Raw genomic sequence first — 19,751 nt, 5'->3', positions numbered from 1 at the left:
TGCTGGAAAAGTGAAACACCTGCGGCCATGACAGGAGGTTTTGACCTTCATCTGGAGTCTTGCTCTCTTTCTCTCTCTCTTTCTCTTTTTTCTTTATCTCTCTCTCTCTCTCTCTCACACACACACACGTCTGTAGACGGGAGTCAGCTCTGTGCTCACACACTGGCCGTGGTTTCCTAACACGACCGCCTCGATAAAGGAAATGTAGATGAGGCATTCACACGTTTCCCCCTCGAACACGACACACAGGACAGGTGGACTTTCTCCACGCTGCCTCCTGACTCCGCACGTTTAACAGCCGACACAATGCTCACGTTTCCTGACTGCTGCGCTTTTCTTCCACGTCGGTCCCATACAGGGGGAGGAATGCTGTAAACCGCCCCCCCCCAACACACACACACACATCCTGAAAACACTCAATCCTGCTTTTATTAGCGACCTCGTCAACAGAGCAGCGTGTAGGACGCTTCATTAACATGCGGTTACGGGATTAACAGCCCCGTGCGAAAGTTTGTGCACCCTGAAAACTAAGAAGAAGAAAAAAGAAAGTAGAACATGTTCTAATATTAACATGTCTGGAAAAAAATAAAAGAGTTGTGTAAAAAAAATAATAATAATAATTTTAAAGAATATAATCAACCAAATCTAAATAAATAAATAAATGAACAAACCAATGTTTTTTTAAATAAATGAAAACTAGAGATAGATAGATAGATAGATAGATAGATAGATAGATAGATAGATAGATAGATAGATAGATAGATAGATAGATAGTTTTAGGGTATTTAACAAACCAAGTGTAACTGTGCAAAAAGTTAAAGAAGATAAATAAAAGAAATCCAGGTTAAAAAAAAACACCTGTTGCTTTTTTCTTCTTCTGGTTTCCTGTCCTGTACACATTCCAATTTTTTTTGGATTATTAGGATTCATTGTTGTGTTTTATTACACTGAGACTATAATTCATGCAACCTGTTGCCCTTAACGGAGCATCTGGCATCTGAAACTTGAGGTGTTTATGTGTGAATGTAAACAAGGTGTTTGTGTGAATGTAAACAAGGTGTTTATGTGTGAATGTAAACAAGGTGTTTATGTGTGAATGTAAACAAGGTGTTTATGTATGAATGTAAACAAGGTGTTTGTGTGAATGTAGACAAGGTGTTTATGTACGAATGTAAACAAGGTGTTTGTGTGAATGTAAACAAGGTGTTTATGTGTGAATGTAAACAAGGTGTTTATGTGTGAATGTAAACAAGGTGTTTATGTGGGAATGTAAATGAGGTGTTTATGTGGGAATTTATACAAGGTGTTTATGTGGGAATTTATACAAGGTGTTTATGTACAAATGTAAACAAGGTGTTTGTGTGAATGTAAACGAGGTGTTTATGTGGGAATGTAAACAAGGTGTTTATGTGTGAATGTAAACAAGGTGTTTATGTGGTAATGTAATCAAGGTGTTTATGTAGGAATGTAGATGAGGTGTTTACTCAAAGTCTTAGATGAAGTGTTTATGTGGGAATTTATACAAGGTGTTTATGTGGGAATTTATACGAGGTGTTTATGTACGAATGTAAACAAGGTGTTTGTGTGAATGTAAACAAGGTGTTTATGTGTGAATGTAAACAAGGTGTTTATGTGTGAATGTAAACAAGGTGTTTATGTATGAATGTAAACAAGGTGTTTGTGTGAATGTAGACAAGGTGTTTATGTACGAATGTAAACAAGGTGTTTGTGTGAATGTAAACAAGGTGTTTATGTGTGAATGTAAACAAGGTGTTTATGTGTGAATGTAAACAAGGTGTTTATGTGGGAATGTAAATGAGGTGTTTATGTGGGAATTTATACAAGGTGTTTATGTGGGAATTTATACAAGGTGTTTATGTACAAATGTAAACAAGGTGTTTGTGTGAATGTAAACGAGGTGTTTATGTGGGAATGTAAACAAGGTGTTTATGTGTGAATGTAAACAAGGTGTTTATGTGGGAATGTAAATGAGGTGTTTATGTGGGAATTTATACAAGGTGTTTATGTGGGAATTTATACAAGGTGTTTATGTGGGAATTTATACAAGGTGTTTATGTACGAATGTAAACAAGGTGTTTGTGTGAATGTAAACGAGGTGTTTATGTGGGAATGTAAACAAGGTGTTTATGTGTGAATGTAAACAAGGTGTTTATGTGTGAATGTAAACAAGGTGTTTGTGTGAATGTAAACAAGGTGTTTATGTGGGAATGTAAATGAGGTGTTTATGTGGGAATTTATACAAGGCGTTTATGTGGGAATTTATACGAGGTGTTTATGTACGAATGTAAACAAGGTGTTTGTGTGAATGTAAACGAGGTGTTTATGTGGGAATTTATACAAGGTGTTTATGTGTGAATGTAAACAAGGTGTTTGTGTGAATGTAAACGAGGTGTTTATGTGGGAATTTATACAAGGTGTTTATGTGGTAATGTAAATGAGGTGTTTATGTGTGAATGTAAACAAGGTGTTTATGTGTGAATGTAAACAAGGTGTTTATGTGTGAATGTAAACAAGGTGTTTATGTGGGAATGTAAACGAGGTGTTTATGTGGGAATTTATACAAGGTGTTTATGTGGTAAAGTAAATGAGGTGTTTATGTGGGAATGTAAACAAGGTGTTTATGTGGGAATGTAAACAAGGTGTTTATGTGGGAATGTAGTTGAGGTGTTTATGTGGGAATATAGACGAAGCGTTTGTGAGAATGTAGATGAGGTGTTTATGTGGGAATGTTGATGAGGTGTTTATGTGGGAATGTAGACGAGGTGTTTATGTGGAAATGTAGACGAGGTGTTTGTGGGAATGTAGACGAGGTGTTTATGTGGGAATGTTGATGAGGTGTTTATGTGGGAATGTATACGAGGTGTTTATGTGGGAATGTAGATGAGGTGTTTATGTAGGAATGTAGACAAGGTGTTTGTGGGAACGTTGTTAAGGTGTTTATGTGGGAATTTAAACTAGGTGTTTATGTGGGAATGTAGTTGAGGTGTTTATGTGGGAATGTTGATGAGGTGTTTATGTGGGAATGTAGACAAGGTGTTTATGTGGGAATGTAGACGAGGTGTTTATGTGGGAATGTAGACGAGGTGTTTATGTGGGAATGTAGTTGAGGTGTTTATGTGGGAATGTAAACAAGGTGTTTATGCGGGAATGTAGATGAGGTGTTTATGTGGGAATGTAAACAAGGTGTTTGTGTGAATGTAGATGAGGTGTTTATGTGGGAATGTAGACGAGGTGTTTATGTGGGAATGTAGACGAGGTGTTTATGTAGGAATGTTGATGAGGTGTTTATGTGGGAATGTATACGAGGTGTTTCTGTGGGAATGTAGATGAGGTGTTTATGTGGTAATGTAAACAAGGTGTTTCTGTGGGAATGTAATCAAGGTGTTTAAGTGGACAAGGTGTTTATGTAGGAATGTTGTTGAGTTGTTTACTCAAAGTCTTAGATGAAGTGTTTATTTGGGAATGTAGACGAGGTGTTTATGTGGGAATTTAAACTAGGTGTTTATGTGGGAATGTAGTTGAGGTGTTTATGTGGGAATTTAAACTAGGTGTTTATGTGGGAATGTAGACAAGGTGTTTATATGGGAATTTTTACAAGGTGTTTATGTGGGAATGTAGACGAGGTGTTTATATGGGAATGTAAACAAAGTGTTTATGTGGGAACATTGTTAAGGTCTTTATGTGGGAATGTAATCAAGGTGTTTATGTGGACAAGGTGTTTATGTAGGAATGTTGTTGAGTTGTTTATGAGAATTTATACAAGGTGTTTATGAGAGAATGTAGATGAGGTGTTTACTCAAAGTCTTACATGAAGTGTTTATTTGGGAATGTAGACAAGGTGTTTATGTGGGAATGTAAACTAGGTGTTTATGTGGGAATGTAGTTGAGATGTTCATGTGGGAATGTAGACAAGGTGTTTATGTGGGAATGTAAGCGAGGTGTTTATGTGGTAATGTAATCAAGGTGTTTATGTAGGAATGTAGATGAGGTGTTTACTCAAAGTCTTAGATGAAGTGTTTATTTGGGAATGCAGATGAGGTGTTTATGTGGGAATTCAGACAAGGTGTTTATGTGGGAATGTAGACGAGGTGTTTATGTGGGAATGTAGACGAGGTGTTTATGTGGGAATGTAGACGAGGTGTTTATGTGGGAATGTAGACAAGGTGTTTATGTGGGAATGTAAACAAGGTGTTTATGTGGTAATGTAAACAAGGTGTTTCTGTGGGAATGTAATCAAGGTGTTTATGTGGACAAGGTGTTTATGTAGGAATGTTGTTGAGTTGTTTATGAGAATTTATACAAGGTGTTTATGAGAGAATGTAGATGAGGTGTTTACTCAAAGTCTTAGATGAAGTGTTTATTTGGGAATGTAGACAAGGTGTTTATGTGGGAATTTAAACTAGGTGCTTATGTGGGAATGTAGACAAGGTGTTTATATGGGAATTTTTGCAAGGTATTTATGTGGGAATGTAGACGAGGTGTTTATGTGGGAATGTAGACGAGGTGTTTGTGGGAATGTAGATGAGGTGTTTATGTGGTAATTTATACGAGGTGTTTCTGTGGGAATGTAATCAATGTGTTTATGTAGGAATGTAGATGAGGTGTTTACTCAAAGTCTTAGATGAAGTGTTTATTTGGGAATGTAGATGAGGTGTTTATGTGGGAATGTAGATGAGGTGTTTATGTGGGAATGTAGACGAGGTGTTTATGTGGGAATGTAGATGAGGTGTTTGTGTGGGAATGTAGACGAGGTGTTTATGTGGGAATGTAGTTGAGATGTTTATGTGGGAATGTAAGCGAGGTGTTTATGTGGTAATGTAATCAAGGTGTTTATGTAGGAATGTAGATGAGGTGTTTACTCAAAGTCTTAGATGAAGTGTTTATTTGGGAATGTAGATGAGGTGTTTATGTGGGAATTTATACAAGGTGTTTATGTGGGAATTTATACAAGGTGTTTATGTGGGAATGTAGACGAGGTGTTTATGTGGGAATGTAGACGAGGTGTTTATGTGGGAATGTAGACAAGGTGTTTGTGGGAATGTAGATGAGGTGTTTGTGTGAATGTAGACGAGGTCTTTATGTTGGAATGTAAACAAGGTGTTCATGTTGGGAATGTAGATGAGGTGTTTATGTGGGGTTGTAGATGAGGTGTTTATGTGGTAATTTATACAAGGTGTTTCTGTGGGAATGTAATCAATGCGTTTATGTAGGAATGTAGATGAGGTGTTTACTCAAAGTCTTGGATGAAGTGTTTATTTGGGAATGTAGATAAGGTGTTTACTTAAAGTCTTGGATGAAGTGTTTATTTGGGAATGTAGATGAGGTGTTTATGTGGGAATGTAGACGAGGTGTTTATGTGGGAATGTAGATGAGGTGTTTGTGTGGGAATGTAGACGAGGTGTTTATGTGGGAATGTAGATGAGGTGTTTGTGTGAATGTAGACGAGGTGTTTATATGGGAATTTTTACAAGGTGTTTATGTGGGAATGTAAACAAGGTGTTTGTGTTAATGTTAACAAGGTGTTTATGTGGACAAGGTGTTTATGTAGGAATGTTGTTGAGTTGTTTATGAGAATTTATACAGGGTGTTTATGAGAGAATGTAGATGAGGTGTTACATGAAGTGTTTATTTGGGAATGTAGACGAGGTGTTTATGTGGGAATTTAAACTAGGTGTTTATGTGGAAATGTAGACAAGGTGTTTATATGGGACTTTATACAAGGTGTTTATTTGGGAATTCAGACGAGGTGTTTGTGTGAATGTAAACGAGGTGTTGATGTGTGAATGTAGATGAGGTGTTTCTGTGGGAATGTAATCAAGGTGTTTATGTGGACAAGATGTTTATGTAGGAATGTTGTTGAGTTGTTTATGAGAATTTATACAAGGTGTTTATGAGAGAATGTAGATGAGGTGTTTACTCAAAGTCTTAGATTAAGTGTTTATTTGGGAATGTAGACGAGGTGTTTATGTGGGAATTTAAACTAGGTGCTTATGTGGGAATGTAGACGAGGTGTTCATGTGGGAATGTAGACGAGGTGTTTATATGGGACTTTATACAAGGTGTTTATGTGGGAATGTAAACAAGGTGTTTATGTGGGAATGTAGACGAGGTGTTTGTGGGAATGTAGATGAGGTGTTTATCTGTGAATGTAGAAGAGGTGTTTATGTTGGAATGTAAACAAGGTGTTTATGTGTGAATGTAAACAAGGTGTTTATGTGGAAATGTTGTTCAGGTGTTTATGTGGGAATGTAAACAAGGTGTTTATGTATGAATGTAGATGAGGTGTTTATGTGAGAATGTAAACGAGGCGTTTATGTGGGAATGTAAACAAAGTGTTTATGTGGGAATGTAGTTGAGGTGTTTATGTGGGAATGTAAACAAGGTGTTTATGTGGGACTGTAAGCGAGGTGTTTGTGGGAACGTTGTTGAGGTGTTTATGTGGGAAGGTAAACAAGGTGTTTCTGTGGGAATGTAATCAAGGTGTTTATGTGGGACTTTAGATGAGGTGTTTGTGTGAATGTAAACAAAGTGTTTATGTGGGAATGTAAGCGAGGTGTTTATGTAGGAATGTAGATGAGGTGTTTACTCAAAGTCTTAGATGAAGTGTTTATTTGGGAATGTAGATGAGGTGTTTATGTGGGAATTTATACAAGGTGTTTATGTGGGAATTTATACAAGGTGTTTATGTGGGAATGTAGACGAGGTGTTTACGTGGGAATTTAGACAAGGTGTTTATGTGCGAATGTAAACAAGGTGTTTGTGTGAATGTAGACGAGGTGTTTATGTGGGTATGTAAACAAGGTGTTTGTGTGAATGTAGACGAGGTGTTTATGTGGGTATGTAAACAAGGTGTTTATGTGGGTATGTAAACAAGGTGTTTATGTGGGAATGTAAATGAGGTGTTTATGTGGGAATGTAGACGAGGTGTTTATGTGGGAATTTAAACAAGGTGTTTATGTGGGAATTTAGACAAGGTGTTTATGTGGGAATGTAAACAACGTGTTTATGTGGAAAAGTTGTTGAGGTTTATGTGGGAATTAATACACAGTGTTTATGTGGGAATGTAAACAAGGTGTTTGTGTGAATGTAGACAAGGTGTTTATGTGCGAATGTAAACAAGGTGTTTATGTGTGAATGTAGATGTGGTGTTTATGTGGGAATGTAAACGAGGTGTTTATGTGGGAATGTAAATGAGGTGTTTATGTGGGAATGTAGACGAGGTGTTGATGTGGGAATGTAAACAAAGTGTTTATGTGGGAATTTAGACGAGGTGTTTATGTGGGAATGTAAACAAGGTGTTTATGTGGGAATGTAAACGAGGTGTTTATGTGGGAATGTAAACAACGTGTTTATGTGGGAATGTAAATGAGGTGTTTATGTGGGAATGTAGACGAGGTGTTGATGTGGGAATGTAAACAAAGTGTTTATGTGGGAATTTAGACGAGGTGTTTATGTGGGAATGTAAACAAGGTGTTTATGTGGGAATGTAAACGAGGTGTTTATGTGGGAATGTAAACAACGTGTTTATGTGGGAATGTAAACGAGGTGGTTATGTGGGAATGTAGACGAGGCGTTTATGTGGGAATGTAAACAAGATGTTTATGTGGGAATGTAAATGAGGTGTTTATGTGGGAATGTAGACGAGGTGTTGATGTGGGAATGTAAACAAAGTGTTTATGTGGGAATGTAGACGAGGTGTTTATGTGGGAATGTAAACAAGGTGTTTATGTGGGAATGTAAATGAGGTGTTTATGTGTGAATGTAGACGAGGTGTTGATGTGGGAATGTAAACAAAGTGTTTATGTGGGAATTTAGACGAGGTGTTTATGTGGGAATGTAAACAAGGTGTTTATGTGGGAATGTAAATGAGGTGTTTATGTGGGAATATAAACAAGGTGTTTATGTGGAACTGTTGTTGAGGTGTTTATGTGGGAATTAATACACAGTGTTTATGTGGGTATTTAGAATCGTCTGTGAGTCTGATTTCTGTGCTCTTTCAGTGATGGAAGTTCTCAGCTGTAGAGGTTATATATAAAAAGCTTTTTCCTTACAGCGTTCTGCATATTGCTGCAGTGTATCGAGAGGAATTAACAGAAATATATTTCACGGTTTGGATTTTGAAGAGAAAAATCAGATCCATGACCAGATTAGCTTGAATACTCGACTGAACATTGTTTTATTTATTTATTTATTTATAGATCATTGTTTTGTTTTTTATTTTAGAGATGCTGGAGACACTGTGGTGATGGCTTTGTAAGTTTTTCAGCTCTTGTCCATGAATTTATGTACAATTTCCGAATTTTCCAAATGTATGGATCCTTGTAAAATGGAATTTTTTAAGTGTTTTCTCTTTCTCAGCACAAGTGGAGTTTAGACGTCAGATCATTTTACTGCTTTTACACCCTGTGTTCGTTACACTTAATATTGCAGTAAAACATTCAAGGATAAAACATCCTGAAAATAACGGTCTTTAAGACTCCAGAACGTCCATGTTAACAGCATGTTTTCCAGAGCCACTCGACACTTTCAGCTTCTTTTTCTTACAGAAAATGTAAATTCGTTTCTGTAGATATTCTGTTTACTCAAATTTACATTCTTTGTTTATTTGTAAATATGTTTATAACCACCTTTTATAACAACGTCTTGGTGTTCGGTGTGTGATCTGTGTGTTTCTCACTAAAACCTGAATAAGTGTCATATTATCTGAATCAAGTGAATTAAAGTGTTAAGTGAGATTAAGTCTATCACTAAAACCCAATAAACTCTGATTATAAGGTCTTGTGTGTCCTGTTTATGTCAGTAAAGTGTAATTCACACATTATTTTAGCTTGATTGGTCAGTAAAAGTGTTCATTCTGTGTCATTACAGCGTAATAAACGCTAACGAAAGTGTTACTTGAGGTGTTTCTGTCACTAAACGTTGTAATAAGCAATAATAAACACCTTTATTTGGTCTTTATCTCATCAAAAGGCATGAAATAATGATAGCTAATGTTTTCTTTTGTCCTTGAAACAGCAATGAACATCATAAAAAGTGTCATATTTGTTCTCTGTATGTCATTACAATGTAATAAACATGTATAACTATGTAATATATTTGGATGAAGCATCATAAAGCATTTTATTTGTTTTGTATGTGTCAGAAAAACTGCTTTATTTGTTTTCTATATGTAACTAAAGCTTAATAAACATTAATAACACTGTTTATTACGAACATCTTTCTTCCTTATGTGTCGTTACAGTGTAATAAAGAGTATTTGTTTCTATGGTGTCATGAAAAATGTAATAAACGTTCATTATTATTAGTTGAATGAGTGTGACTTTCTCACTAAAGTGTTATAAACATTCATAAACGTGTTAAGTAAGATCTTATTTCTTCTGTATGTGTCATGATGTCATAATAACAACGGTATAAAGCGTTCATTAAGGCTTCCTTTGTCCTATGCTTGTCATTAAATCACAATAAAAGTCTTGAAGTTTGAATTTGTTCTTTATAAATGTTAACAACTGAGACGAATGTCACTGAAGGTTTATAAACGTTAATAAACATCTTCACTGAGAGCTTATTTGTCTTGAGTGCATCATTAAAGAGGAATAAACATTAATAACAATGTTAAATGTTACAGCTTACAGAGTTCTTCTGCTCATTATTGTCTTAGATGAGTTTGCGTCTGACACTTAATAAAGGGTTCATTAAGGCTTCATTAAAGTGTAATAAGCAGCAATTCAGTGTTAATTCAGGCTTCTCTGGTCCTCTGTGAATGTGTAATAAGCCTTCAGTAAAGCGTTCATGAAGGCTTTATTTGTCCTGATCGTGTCATTAAAGCATCATAAATGTTTATAAGCATCTTCTCTACAGGACATGCATGTGTAATAATCATTCAGGAGGTGATGTATCTGTGAAGTGTTTTCATGTATAAAAGGATGATGAAGATGAATAAAGGTGTGAAGTGTGTGAAGGTTGTTATGGTAATAAAGGTGTTAAAGGTGTTCATTACAGCGTAATAACAGACACGTGAATAAGAGAAAGTGTATTAAACTCCAACATTATCTCAAATATTCCTCCAAAGAAGGCAAACCAGCGACACGCTCCAAGCTCTTCATCCTTCCTGTTTATTCACGTCCTGTTTATCGACTTCCTGTTTATCCAGTTCAAATAGCACAGTCACTGCAATTATTTACCAAAAAACACAAAAAAAAGAAAAAAAAAGACGTCTTAGTGCAGTGGTTTTAAGTGCTTAAGCTGCTGAGGAGAAAATCATCCCTTCAGCGTTAAACTCGCACTTTAAGGCAAATTAGGTTACGTTCCATGATTATGATGATGAGGAGGAGGAGGAGGAGAAGGTAGTTAATGATGATGATTATGAGGATGATGACAATGATGAGGATAGTGATAATGAGGATGAGAATTATGGTGATGTTGATTATGAGGAGGAGGAGGATAATGATGATTATGAGGATGATGATAATGATTATGATGAGGATAATGATAATGAGGATGAGAATGATGAGGAGGAGAAGGATAATGATGATGATTATGAGGATAAGAATGATGATGAGAAGGAGGTGGAGGAGGATTATGAGGATGATGATCATTATGAGGATGAGAATGATGATCAAGAGGAGGAGGAGGAGGATAATGAAAATTATGAGGATGAGAATGATGATGATGAGGAGGAGGAGGATGATGATGATGGGAATAATGATGATGATGATGAAGATGATGAGGAGGAGGTTAATGATGATAATGAGGTTAATGCTGATGAGGATGATGATGATGATTAGGAGGAGGAGGAGGATAATGATGATGATGAGGAGGAGGAGGAGGAGGATTATGGTGATGATGATGATGATTATGGTGATGATGATGATGATGATGACGATGATGATTGTGGTGATGATGATGATGATGATGATGATGGTGGTGATGAGGTTAATGATGATTATGGTGATGATGATGATGATGATGATGAGGTTAATGATGATGATGATGAGGTTAATGATGATTATGGTGATGATGATGATGATGATTGTGGTGATGATGATGGTGATGAGGTTAATGATGATTATGGTGATGATGATGATGATGATTATGGTGATGATGATGATGATGATGATGATGATTGTGGTGATGATGATGATTATGGTGATGATGATGATGATGGTGGTGGTGATGAGGTTAATGATGATTATGGTGATGATGATGAGGTTAATGATGATGATGATGAGGTTAATGATGATTATGGTGATGATGATGATGATGATGATGATTGTGGTGATGATGATGGTGATGAGGTTAATGATGATTATGGTGATGATGATGATGATGATGATGAGGTTAATGATGATGATGATGAGGTTAATGATGATTATGATGATGATGATGATTATGGTGATGAAGATGATGATGATGATGAGGTTAATGATGATGATGGTCACGATGTGGAAAACATCCTGCAGTGGTTTTAAGATTCTGTTTTAAACTAATAAACGATGATATGGATGAGAGTTTAAAGAGAGGAGTTTGTAGCTATGTTTAATGTTTTGAAAGCAGTTGCTTCCTGTAATCGTTTACGCTATAGCAGCTGTAAACAGACTTTCCCTCATCAACCACAAAAAACAACAAACGCTAAATAATTTCAATTCCAGCCTCACCTCTGAGCCTCACCTCTGACTGCTCCAAAACGCAGACACTGGACATGGAACGCATCACAAGTGACTTTTTAATATAGAAACAATAATGAATTACAACGACAGGGTAAACCTGTGCCTAATGACGTCACTGGTTACCATGACGACGTCCCGGAGATGGACACGTACTTAACAAGCCTTCGCAGACTGTCCATGTCAGGAATTTATTAATGACACTGTATCACACACACACACACATAAAAAAAACCCCAAAACGAATCCATCCAACTTTTATAATATGCCTTTAATCATCAGCTTTTCATGCAAAAAGGCCTCGAGATCCGCTTCATTCACATACACAATGATAAATATGCCATTTTTCTTAAAGAGATTATTACTTCTTTTTTTTATTCTTCTTTTAAAAAAATCTACTCTCCAAAGAAACAGAAAAAAAAGCGACAACCGGTCATCGGATAAAGTTTTTTTTTTTTTCTTCTTCATATATTTCTATAAATACATAACAGCAATAAAATGGTCATTTTTGTTAGAATGCTGGTTTGCTTCATTTGTTTGTTTTGTTTTTTTTCCATAGTGTTTGCCTGCGTATATATCGTATATATATTTTTTTTATAATCCTTCTGTAGATGATGTCGTCGTAAGTCCGAGTGCTACACGTCTCTAGGCAGCGGTACAACATTTTTACAAAAGAAATACAAACCAAAAATAAAAAAGATATTGCTCTTTCATAAAAACTCTATGCGATTTAAGACGTTTCGGTTGATTAGGGGTCCAAGCACTGTGTTGTTGTTTTTTTTTATTATTATTATTATTTTATTTTTTTAAATATTTATCGATTTATACGTGCAGGCTCGATCTGTCCAGCGCGTGTCAGTAATTTGATTACGTCTCCACTCCGCCTCTTTTTTTTTTTTTTTTTTCAAATAAACGATCACAGTTCTACTGCTCCTCACGTCGCTCGGCTTTACGATACAATTTTGCGCTGGGTTAAAAATCGTCGCTACGGTCGCTGCATGCGTGCATCGAAATCGAAACATTAAAACCCCTCCCCCCCAAAAAAAATACGTAAAAAAAAAAAAAAAAAAAACAGGAGCGGAGTAAAGGCATGTGCCGATAAATCGTGGGTTATCATGATATTAAACATGTTTTTATTGTTATTATTATTATTATTATTATTATTATTATTATTATTATTATTATTATTATGAAACGCGGTCATCCTTCTTTTCTAGGCGTGTTTAGGCACTGTGGATCTTCCCAAGCTACAATCCGAGTATCTGGCATGCTAATAAGCATCTTTGCTACTCTTTTTTTTTTGCCTGACAAATCTTAAATCGCTGGAATTTCTGAAGTAACATTTCACAGAATCTTCTAGTAACAAGCGTATCGGTTACGTTATAGTGCAGTTTTGCTTTCTAGCTTAAAAAAACAAGCAAAGCGTCAACTATCCTTTAGCTTGGGATCGATTCCCGAAACCGCGCAAATATCCTAATGTGAGCGCACTTTATTATTATTATTATTGTTCATTTTTGTTATTGTTATAATTATTATTATCTGGATGATGGATAAACAAAAACACTGAACCCTGGGTCAGGAACGTAAGACGTGAGAAATTCATCACTTCATCTGAATATCAGCACATGCCTTTGCGGAATAATCGGAACAATGCCTCATGTTTTCGTATTCATTCACAGTTGCAGGAAATAGTCTTTGGATTGAAGCAGGATGTTTCTCTCTCACTCTCTCTCTCTCTCTCTCTCTCTGTCGTGATAATGCAGCCCGTGAAAAGCTCTATTTATAAAACAGCAGAAGCACAAATCCAATAGCGTGGCCGCCATGCTTTTCCTGTTTGTTTTTTTTTCTTTATAATAATAATAATAGTAAGTCTTGTTCAAGTCTGATGAATAATAACACTTTGATTGGAACCTCGGTTAATGCTGGTATGTTTGTACACTGGCCCTTGATGCTTAAGAGTTATTGCATTGGAAATACAACCGTCACTTCTTTCATCTCTCTCTCACCTGTCTCACTCTTTCTTTCTGTCTCTCTTCCTGTCCCCCCCCACCTCTCCCTCTCTATCAGGATGTTGGCATGGTTGTATAGTCCTCATTCCCCCTCCTTCTCCTTCTCCTTTTCTCTCTCCGCCTCTTTTACTCCATCTACCTCCTGTGTATCTTGCCCAAACCTCTCTCACCCCCCCCCCCAAACCCTGTCCCCACCCCTCACTCGCTGTCTGATTTGTCGTCCTTGGTGGTGGTAGCGTGGTTATACAGGCCCTGGGCCATCAGGTGCAGCGCCAGCGTGTTCTTGATTCCTGAAGCCTTTTTGATCTTGGCCCTCTTGTTCTGGAACCAGATTTTGATCTGCGACTCGTTAAGGCCCAGCTCGTTAGCCAGGCTCTGGCGCCGCTGCTCCGTCAGGTAGCGGTTGGACTGGAACTCTTCCTTCAGGCGCTGCAGCTGCTCGGCCGTGAAGGCGGTGCGCGGCCGCTTGTCCTCCTTGCTGCTGCTGCTGCCGCTGCACTTCTTCTTTGGTCTGCGGGTTCGGGGACCTGCGGTGGGCGTGGCTATGTTGAGTTGGAATAAATAACAGCAAGGCAAGGCAGTTTGGAAACAGCATGCTAAGTGTTGCATCCCTTACTCAGCAAAATCAGCAGTGGTGGATTAACCCTTACAGTGCCGAATTAACACCTCGAAACCACCACACTCTGTTCAGTCCAATTAACACTCGAAAAAATGTTGAATTTAACCTCACAGTGTTGGTTTTTAACACCTCCGGTGCTGAATTAGAGCTCACCTTGTCCGGAGCGTGTTAAACACTTGGATTTAACCCTTATTGTGTTCAATTAACGCCTCCAGTTAAGCGTATAATGAACAATTATGGCGTTTAATGAACTTTTAGGCTTCGAACGACGGCTGTTTGCGTGGAGTTGAACTAACACTTACATTAACGACTAAAATGCTGAGTTTAGCATTTTGTATTAGCGTTAAGGTCGAAACGGCTCAGCCGAGCTCTGTGTCTTAAAATCGGTAAATCAGCTGAGAAACGTTCTAAAACCAAAACACTTGTGTGACATGAAGTGAAGTGAAGGTTAAGGACAAGGACACTCTTCTCTTCCTACCTTAAAATCCAACCTAATCACCGACACGCTAGAATTTACACGCCGTCCGTTATACGATCTTCATTTTATTCATACATAATATTATAAAATATAAATTGTTAGAGGAAATCTACCCAAAATCCACCATTTTTATTGTACTCTTTATTCCTGCTCTATGAAAGTTATATCAATGTTTGTATCATGACGTCGCTTATATACACTATATTATTCCTGTGTGAGTCACGTACAAGCAAATTCTTAACGTAAACGTGACAGCGATTTGATTGGATTTTATAAAAATGAAGTAGCATCCCAGGCCCTCACCCTGGTTCACCTTCACCTTCACCTTGGTTATTATTCATAGTAGAAGATGATCACATGAATTCTTATGAATGAATTAATACTGTGGGATATATATATATATATATATATATATATATATATATATATATATATATATATATATATATATATTTACTGTGGATATATTTTGAATATTTAAATATACAAATTTAGAAACTGATTTATTTGCATAATTGTTGTTTTTTGTGTGTCATTCATTCATTCACTCATTCACTCATTCATTCACATCTATAAGCTGTTTATAAACAGCATTATGAATGTCGGTGTTTAAAGGAAACTCGATTAGTTTAATTTACAATCCTCATAATGAGCGTGTTAGCGTCAAAGCTCCAGATGTTGAACATTTTTCAACGATTTTGTTTTTCGATCGTTAAGGATCCACCTGATCAGCTTGAGTGACGGTTAATGATCTCTGATCACGAATCGGTCGGGGATCTGGTAGCTTTAATGCCGACCAAAATGGAAGGAAACGAATTGTCGAAATTCTGCGTCAAAGTGATTTTTTTTTTATTTTTATTTTAAGTGAACAGTTTAGTCGTGAAGGTAGGACACGTCCTGTAGAATATAATAGATGTAATAAAAGTTATTGTTGCTGGGGAAAAAGCTCTTGTGCGGAATATTCATGAATATTAACGATGGGCTCCTCCATTTTGAGCCGGTTTTTTTTTTCTCTATGGTGGAAAATTTTGGCTTGGAGATTGGACAGTCTTCATCATTCTGGTGTTTAAAGACAAAAAAATGCAGTATTTTATGTGATTTAGGCCTTGGGATATACGATGAATAAATACATTTATTTAAAAAGGAAAGAAAATAGGTTTGATGTTTAGCGTCGGATTTGAAGAAAAAATAAACTCCCGTAAATAGGATAATGATGTTTATATGTTTATTCAATACCATATTTTCCATTTATTCCCATTTTAAAAGCTAAAATATATATTTATCAAAATGTATTTGGCCATGCAAATGAATTCAAACCAAACATTCGTCGCCAAAATATTTTTTTTCCGCAGAAAAAAACTGCTTCATCAGCCAAAATTTCCCCCGAAATGCCTAATTAAAATAACTTACAGATTTATTTTTATAACCATCAGTAGCTAAAAAAATGTCGATTTTTTTTGTGTTTTGGATTTAAAGCAGTCGCTGCATTTAAAGCATGATTTATCCTTCCCTTGCGTTTTTCTTTAAAAAAAATAAATAAATGAAGGTCTTAAACACACGAATTCTTAAACTCATCTTAATTCAGTTTTTTTTTTTTAGTTTGGATAATGGAGACAGCCAGAGGCGTCCTGCAGTCCATTGTCCCAAAAATATGCTAATGAACTTGGAAGACTGGCATCGCAGAGAAAGAAATGATTTCTCTTTTAAGCTTGCTTCATGCAATTCTTTTAATATTGCAAAATAGTTATAGAAAAAATGTTTTTAAAAATATATCTATATCTATACCTATAGAAATAGCTGATGTAGTATAAGTATCAGGTCATGAAGTTATGGTGGAGATCAAATCTGGATGGCTAGGCCAGCTAGGTTCTGGTTTTTTGGTTGAATTGGTTAAATATTTCTAATATATAAACAGTCTCACATGCTAGTATTATTTTATACAGGACAATTTTACTTCTACTTGGTATATTATCTATAATGGCAGAAAATGCTAAAAAATCATTTACCACAAAATCCACATTTCCCCCTTATTTTCGTGTTGTTTTGGTTCTTTCTTTCAACAGTACATTTGAGCTAGCTAGCTATCTCACTCTGAACAAATTCTCTAGCAATCTATGCAATATATGTCATGTCACGACTTTTATTTGTAACTGAATTAACCTTTTTTTTAAATTGGGAAATAAGAAATAAACATTATCACTGAGTTTTTGTGTGCTGGCGGCGTGCTAATTACATTCTACTGAACGAAATAACATGATAGCGATGATAAACTGATTAAAAACTCGAGACGTTTCTTTTCTTTTTTTTTAAGGCTAGTTTCCCCTCAAACAACACAATTTAACCTCGCAGAAAGATTAGTTCTCGTTATATAAGTAGCTTAAATGCCTTTAATACACGTTAATAATGTAAAAAAAAGAAAAAAAAAGATAAAGGTTTCCGCTGTAATCTTTTAACTTTTACAGAAAAATCCCCTCAGAAAAGAAGACGCTAGCAAAGCGTCGCTAGCGTTCTTGCTAGTAATGCTCGCTATGCTAATTGGACAAATATATATATATATATACCACAGTAAGAGAAAGAAAATTGAGTATTGGAGAATTTGAAGTGATTATTCAGCACCATAAAGGGTTAATTCTAGACATTTAGCTTCAATTCATCCCCTCAGGTGTGCTTAGCATGTACGTTCGAAGCTGGAAGGGTGAATTAAACCTTAGGATTTTGCTTGGGTAAGCCGACAGCAGTGACAAAACATTACGTTTCAGTTCACAATTCAGACTCATTATTCCTTTTTTTTTTTTAATGTAATGTTTATTAATTTATTAATGTTATAATGTGTGAATGAATCGATGCTAATCTATACATTCCACTGTAGATGCTAAGGCTGTAGGTTTCAGTGGCGCTGCTTCAGCCTATAAGCTTCACTCTATACTTTAACTGTTTGTGCACCACACTGCTTTGGATTATATATATATATATATATATATATATATATATATATATATATATATTATCTAGATTTCAACTATTAACTATTACCCAAGTTAAATATCACACACTTATTTTAACAGAAGAAATTAATTATAGATTTGTTTTGTTTTCACAGAGAGAAAGAAGAGAGACTGAAAATTCCAGAATGTTTCTTTCATGAAATAAAAATAAAATAATAAATATTTGCAATAATAATATAATAATAAATATTTGTAAGTATGTATTATTATCTTATTATTTTTGTAAATATTTTTATTTTAAGTCAGGTATGTCAAATTATTATTATTATTATTATTATTACTTTTAGGATTGTTGATAACTAAAAATGTGTGATCGGATTTAGCTTTTTTTGTATAAATAGTTGTTTTTAATTATCTCGTGTATTTATTTGTTTATTTATTTTATTTCACAGAGCGGCATCATGACTCTTGCGCGATTTTCTGAACAAAAACTATGAAATCCTGAATTCTATGTGACTTCGGGGTTAGTTCCAGATGATGAGGGATAGTACTTTTATTTAAGTGTTTAAAAGCATGAATGATATTTTTAGTGGTTGAAATAAAGAAATAGGACTGAGCGGTGTTTACCTGCCGAGGGTCTGTCCGAGTAGCGCGTGCAGTAAACCCAGGCGGGCCACAGCATGGGCTGGTTCTGGGTTAAAGTGGACGAGTTGGGTTGAGAAAGCTCCGAGTCCGAGCTCAGGCACTGCTCCTTGCTTTCTCCGCGCACTTTCACCGGCTCGTCGTCTGTCACCGTGTCGGCTTTCTTCCCGGCGTGCGGTGTGGAGGTGCTCTCCGTGGACACCTGTCCCACCTGTCCGACCTCTCCCGGCTGTCCCGCGCTGCTCTCGTGGCGTCTCAGCACACTTTCCTCCGTCTTTTTGCGTCCGAAATCCGGGCGCAGGATGTTGTCGATGAAGAAGTTGGTGACGCGGTGAGGAGGCGGCGGTGGCGGCGGCGGTGGAGGAGGAGGATGAGGATGAGGATGAGGAGGAGGAGGCGCGTGTCCCGGGGACGGAGCTCTCACCTCGGACTCTCCCGCACGCCGAGCGTCTCCTCTGACTCTCTGCTCATTCTCATCCATACTGACCAGGACACACACACACTCCCTCTCTCCCCTCGGTCTCTCTCTTTAACCCTTTTAACCGCACTTATCAGGCACTTTACAGAACACGGAGCTACTGCGCTCCACTTTAAAAAAAAATTGTAAAAACAATAATAATAAGATAGTGATATTAATAGTAATCAGCGTGGATTTTGGACTGTAAACAGATCTTCTTCCTGCGCCTCGTGCTCACAAAGAAGAACCATAGTTTCGGATCCCGTAGAACAAAAATGTGCTCTATTATAAATATATAAAACTTAAAAAAAAAAAAACAAACCCGAATGAAATGTGATGAATAATAAAGAGAAACACCTGTGATCCGTGTGAAGCGGGTGTACAGCAGGTCTGAGTGAGTAAACTCCGGGCCGGAGAGGAAGAAGAAGAAGAGGCAGAGGAGGAAGGAGGGGGTCTTCCTCCTGGATCCGCTCCTCCTCAAATACTTTTACTCCCGATTTTCTCTCTCTCTCTCTCTCTCTCTCTCTTTTTTTTTTTGGTTCTTTTTTTTTTTTTTTATTACGAGACCCCCTCCCCGTCCTCCGCCCCACTGTGACGTTTCACTCCCGTATCCAGGACACGTGCCTTCGACCAATGGAACGGAAGGAGAGTCTGTCACGTGACCACGCTCCTGGAGTAACGGGGCAGTGTTTTCGTTCATGTTTCTTTAAAGACGCAGCGGAACACCAAATTATCAACATCACGCACGCACGCGCACGCGCGCGCGCAGACACACACATATACACACACACACACGCACACACACACGTATTTACACACGTATATACACGTATATGTCTTATATTTCTTCTTTAATTATTTATTTCATTATGCCTATCTATCTATCTATCTATCTATCTATCTATCTATCTATCTAT

The 19,751-nt window shown here is 36.8% G+C and overlaps 1 protein-coding gene and 1 long non-coding RNA gene across 3 annotated transcripts; one reads left to right on the top strand and one right to left on the bottom strand.

Annotated features, from left to right (window-relative positions):
- The first annotated feature begins 2,532 nt into the window (after positions 1-2,532).
- LOC131355769 (uncharacterized) lies at positions 2,533-9,529 on the top strand. The gene is made up of 3 exons (XR_009204938.1): positions 2,533-2,954; positions 3,328-6,549; positions 6,700-9,529. It is a non-coding gene; the product is annotated as an uncharacterized LOC131355769 (long non-coding RNA).
- Positions 9,530-11,989: 2,460 nt separating this feature from the next.
- On the bottom strand, positions 11,990-19,302 carry en2a (engrailed homeobox 2a). Of its 2 annotated transcripts, none has more exons than XM_058394175.1 (2): positions 18,363-19,302; positions 11,990-14,235 (listed from the first exon to the last, which is right to left on the bottom strand). In XM_058394175.1, the coding sequence occupies exons 1-2, from the start codon at positions 18,856-18,858 to the stop codon at positions 13,892-13,894; spliced, it is 840 nt and encodes a 279-aa protein (XP_058250158.1). In that variant the 5' UTR covers positions 18,859-19,302; the 3' UTR covers positions 11,990-13,891. The 2 variants fall into 2 exon arrangements, with proteins under 2 accessions (XP_058250158.1, XP_058250159.1); XM_058394176.1 differs by having other exon boundaries at positions 11,990-14,220.
- Positions 19,303-19,751: the final 449 nt, after the last annotated feature.

The sequence above is a fragment of the Hemibagrus wyckioides genome, linkage group LG07 (genome assembly GCF_019097595.1).
Source record: "Hemibagrus wyckioides isolate EC202008001 linkage group LG07, SWU_Hwy_1.0, whole genome shotgun sequence".
Lineage (NCBI taxonomy): Eukaryota > Metazoa > Chordata > Actinopteri > Siluriformes > Bagridae > Hemibagrus > Hemibagrus wyckioides.
The sequence above is the reverse complement of the archived record's forward strand: the minus strand, read 5'-3'. Positions and strand labels throughout refer to the sequence as shown.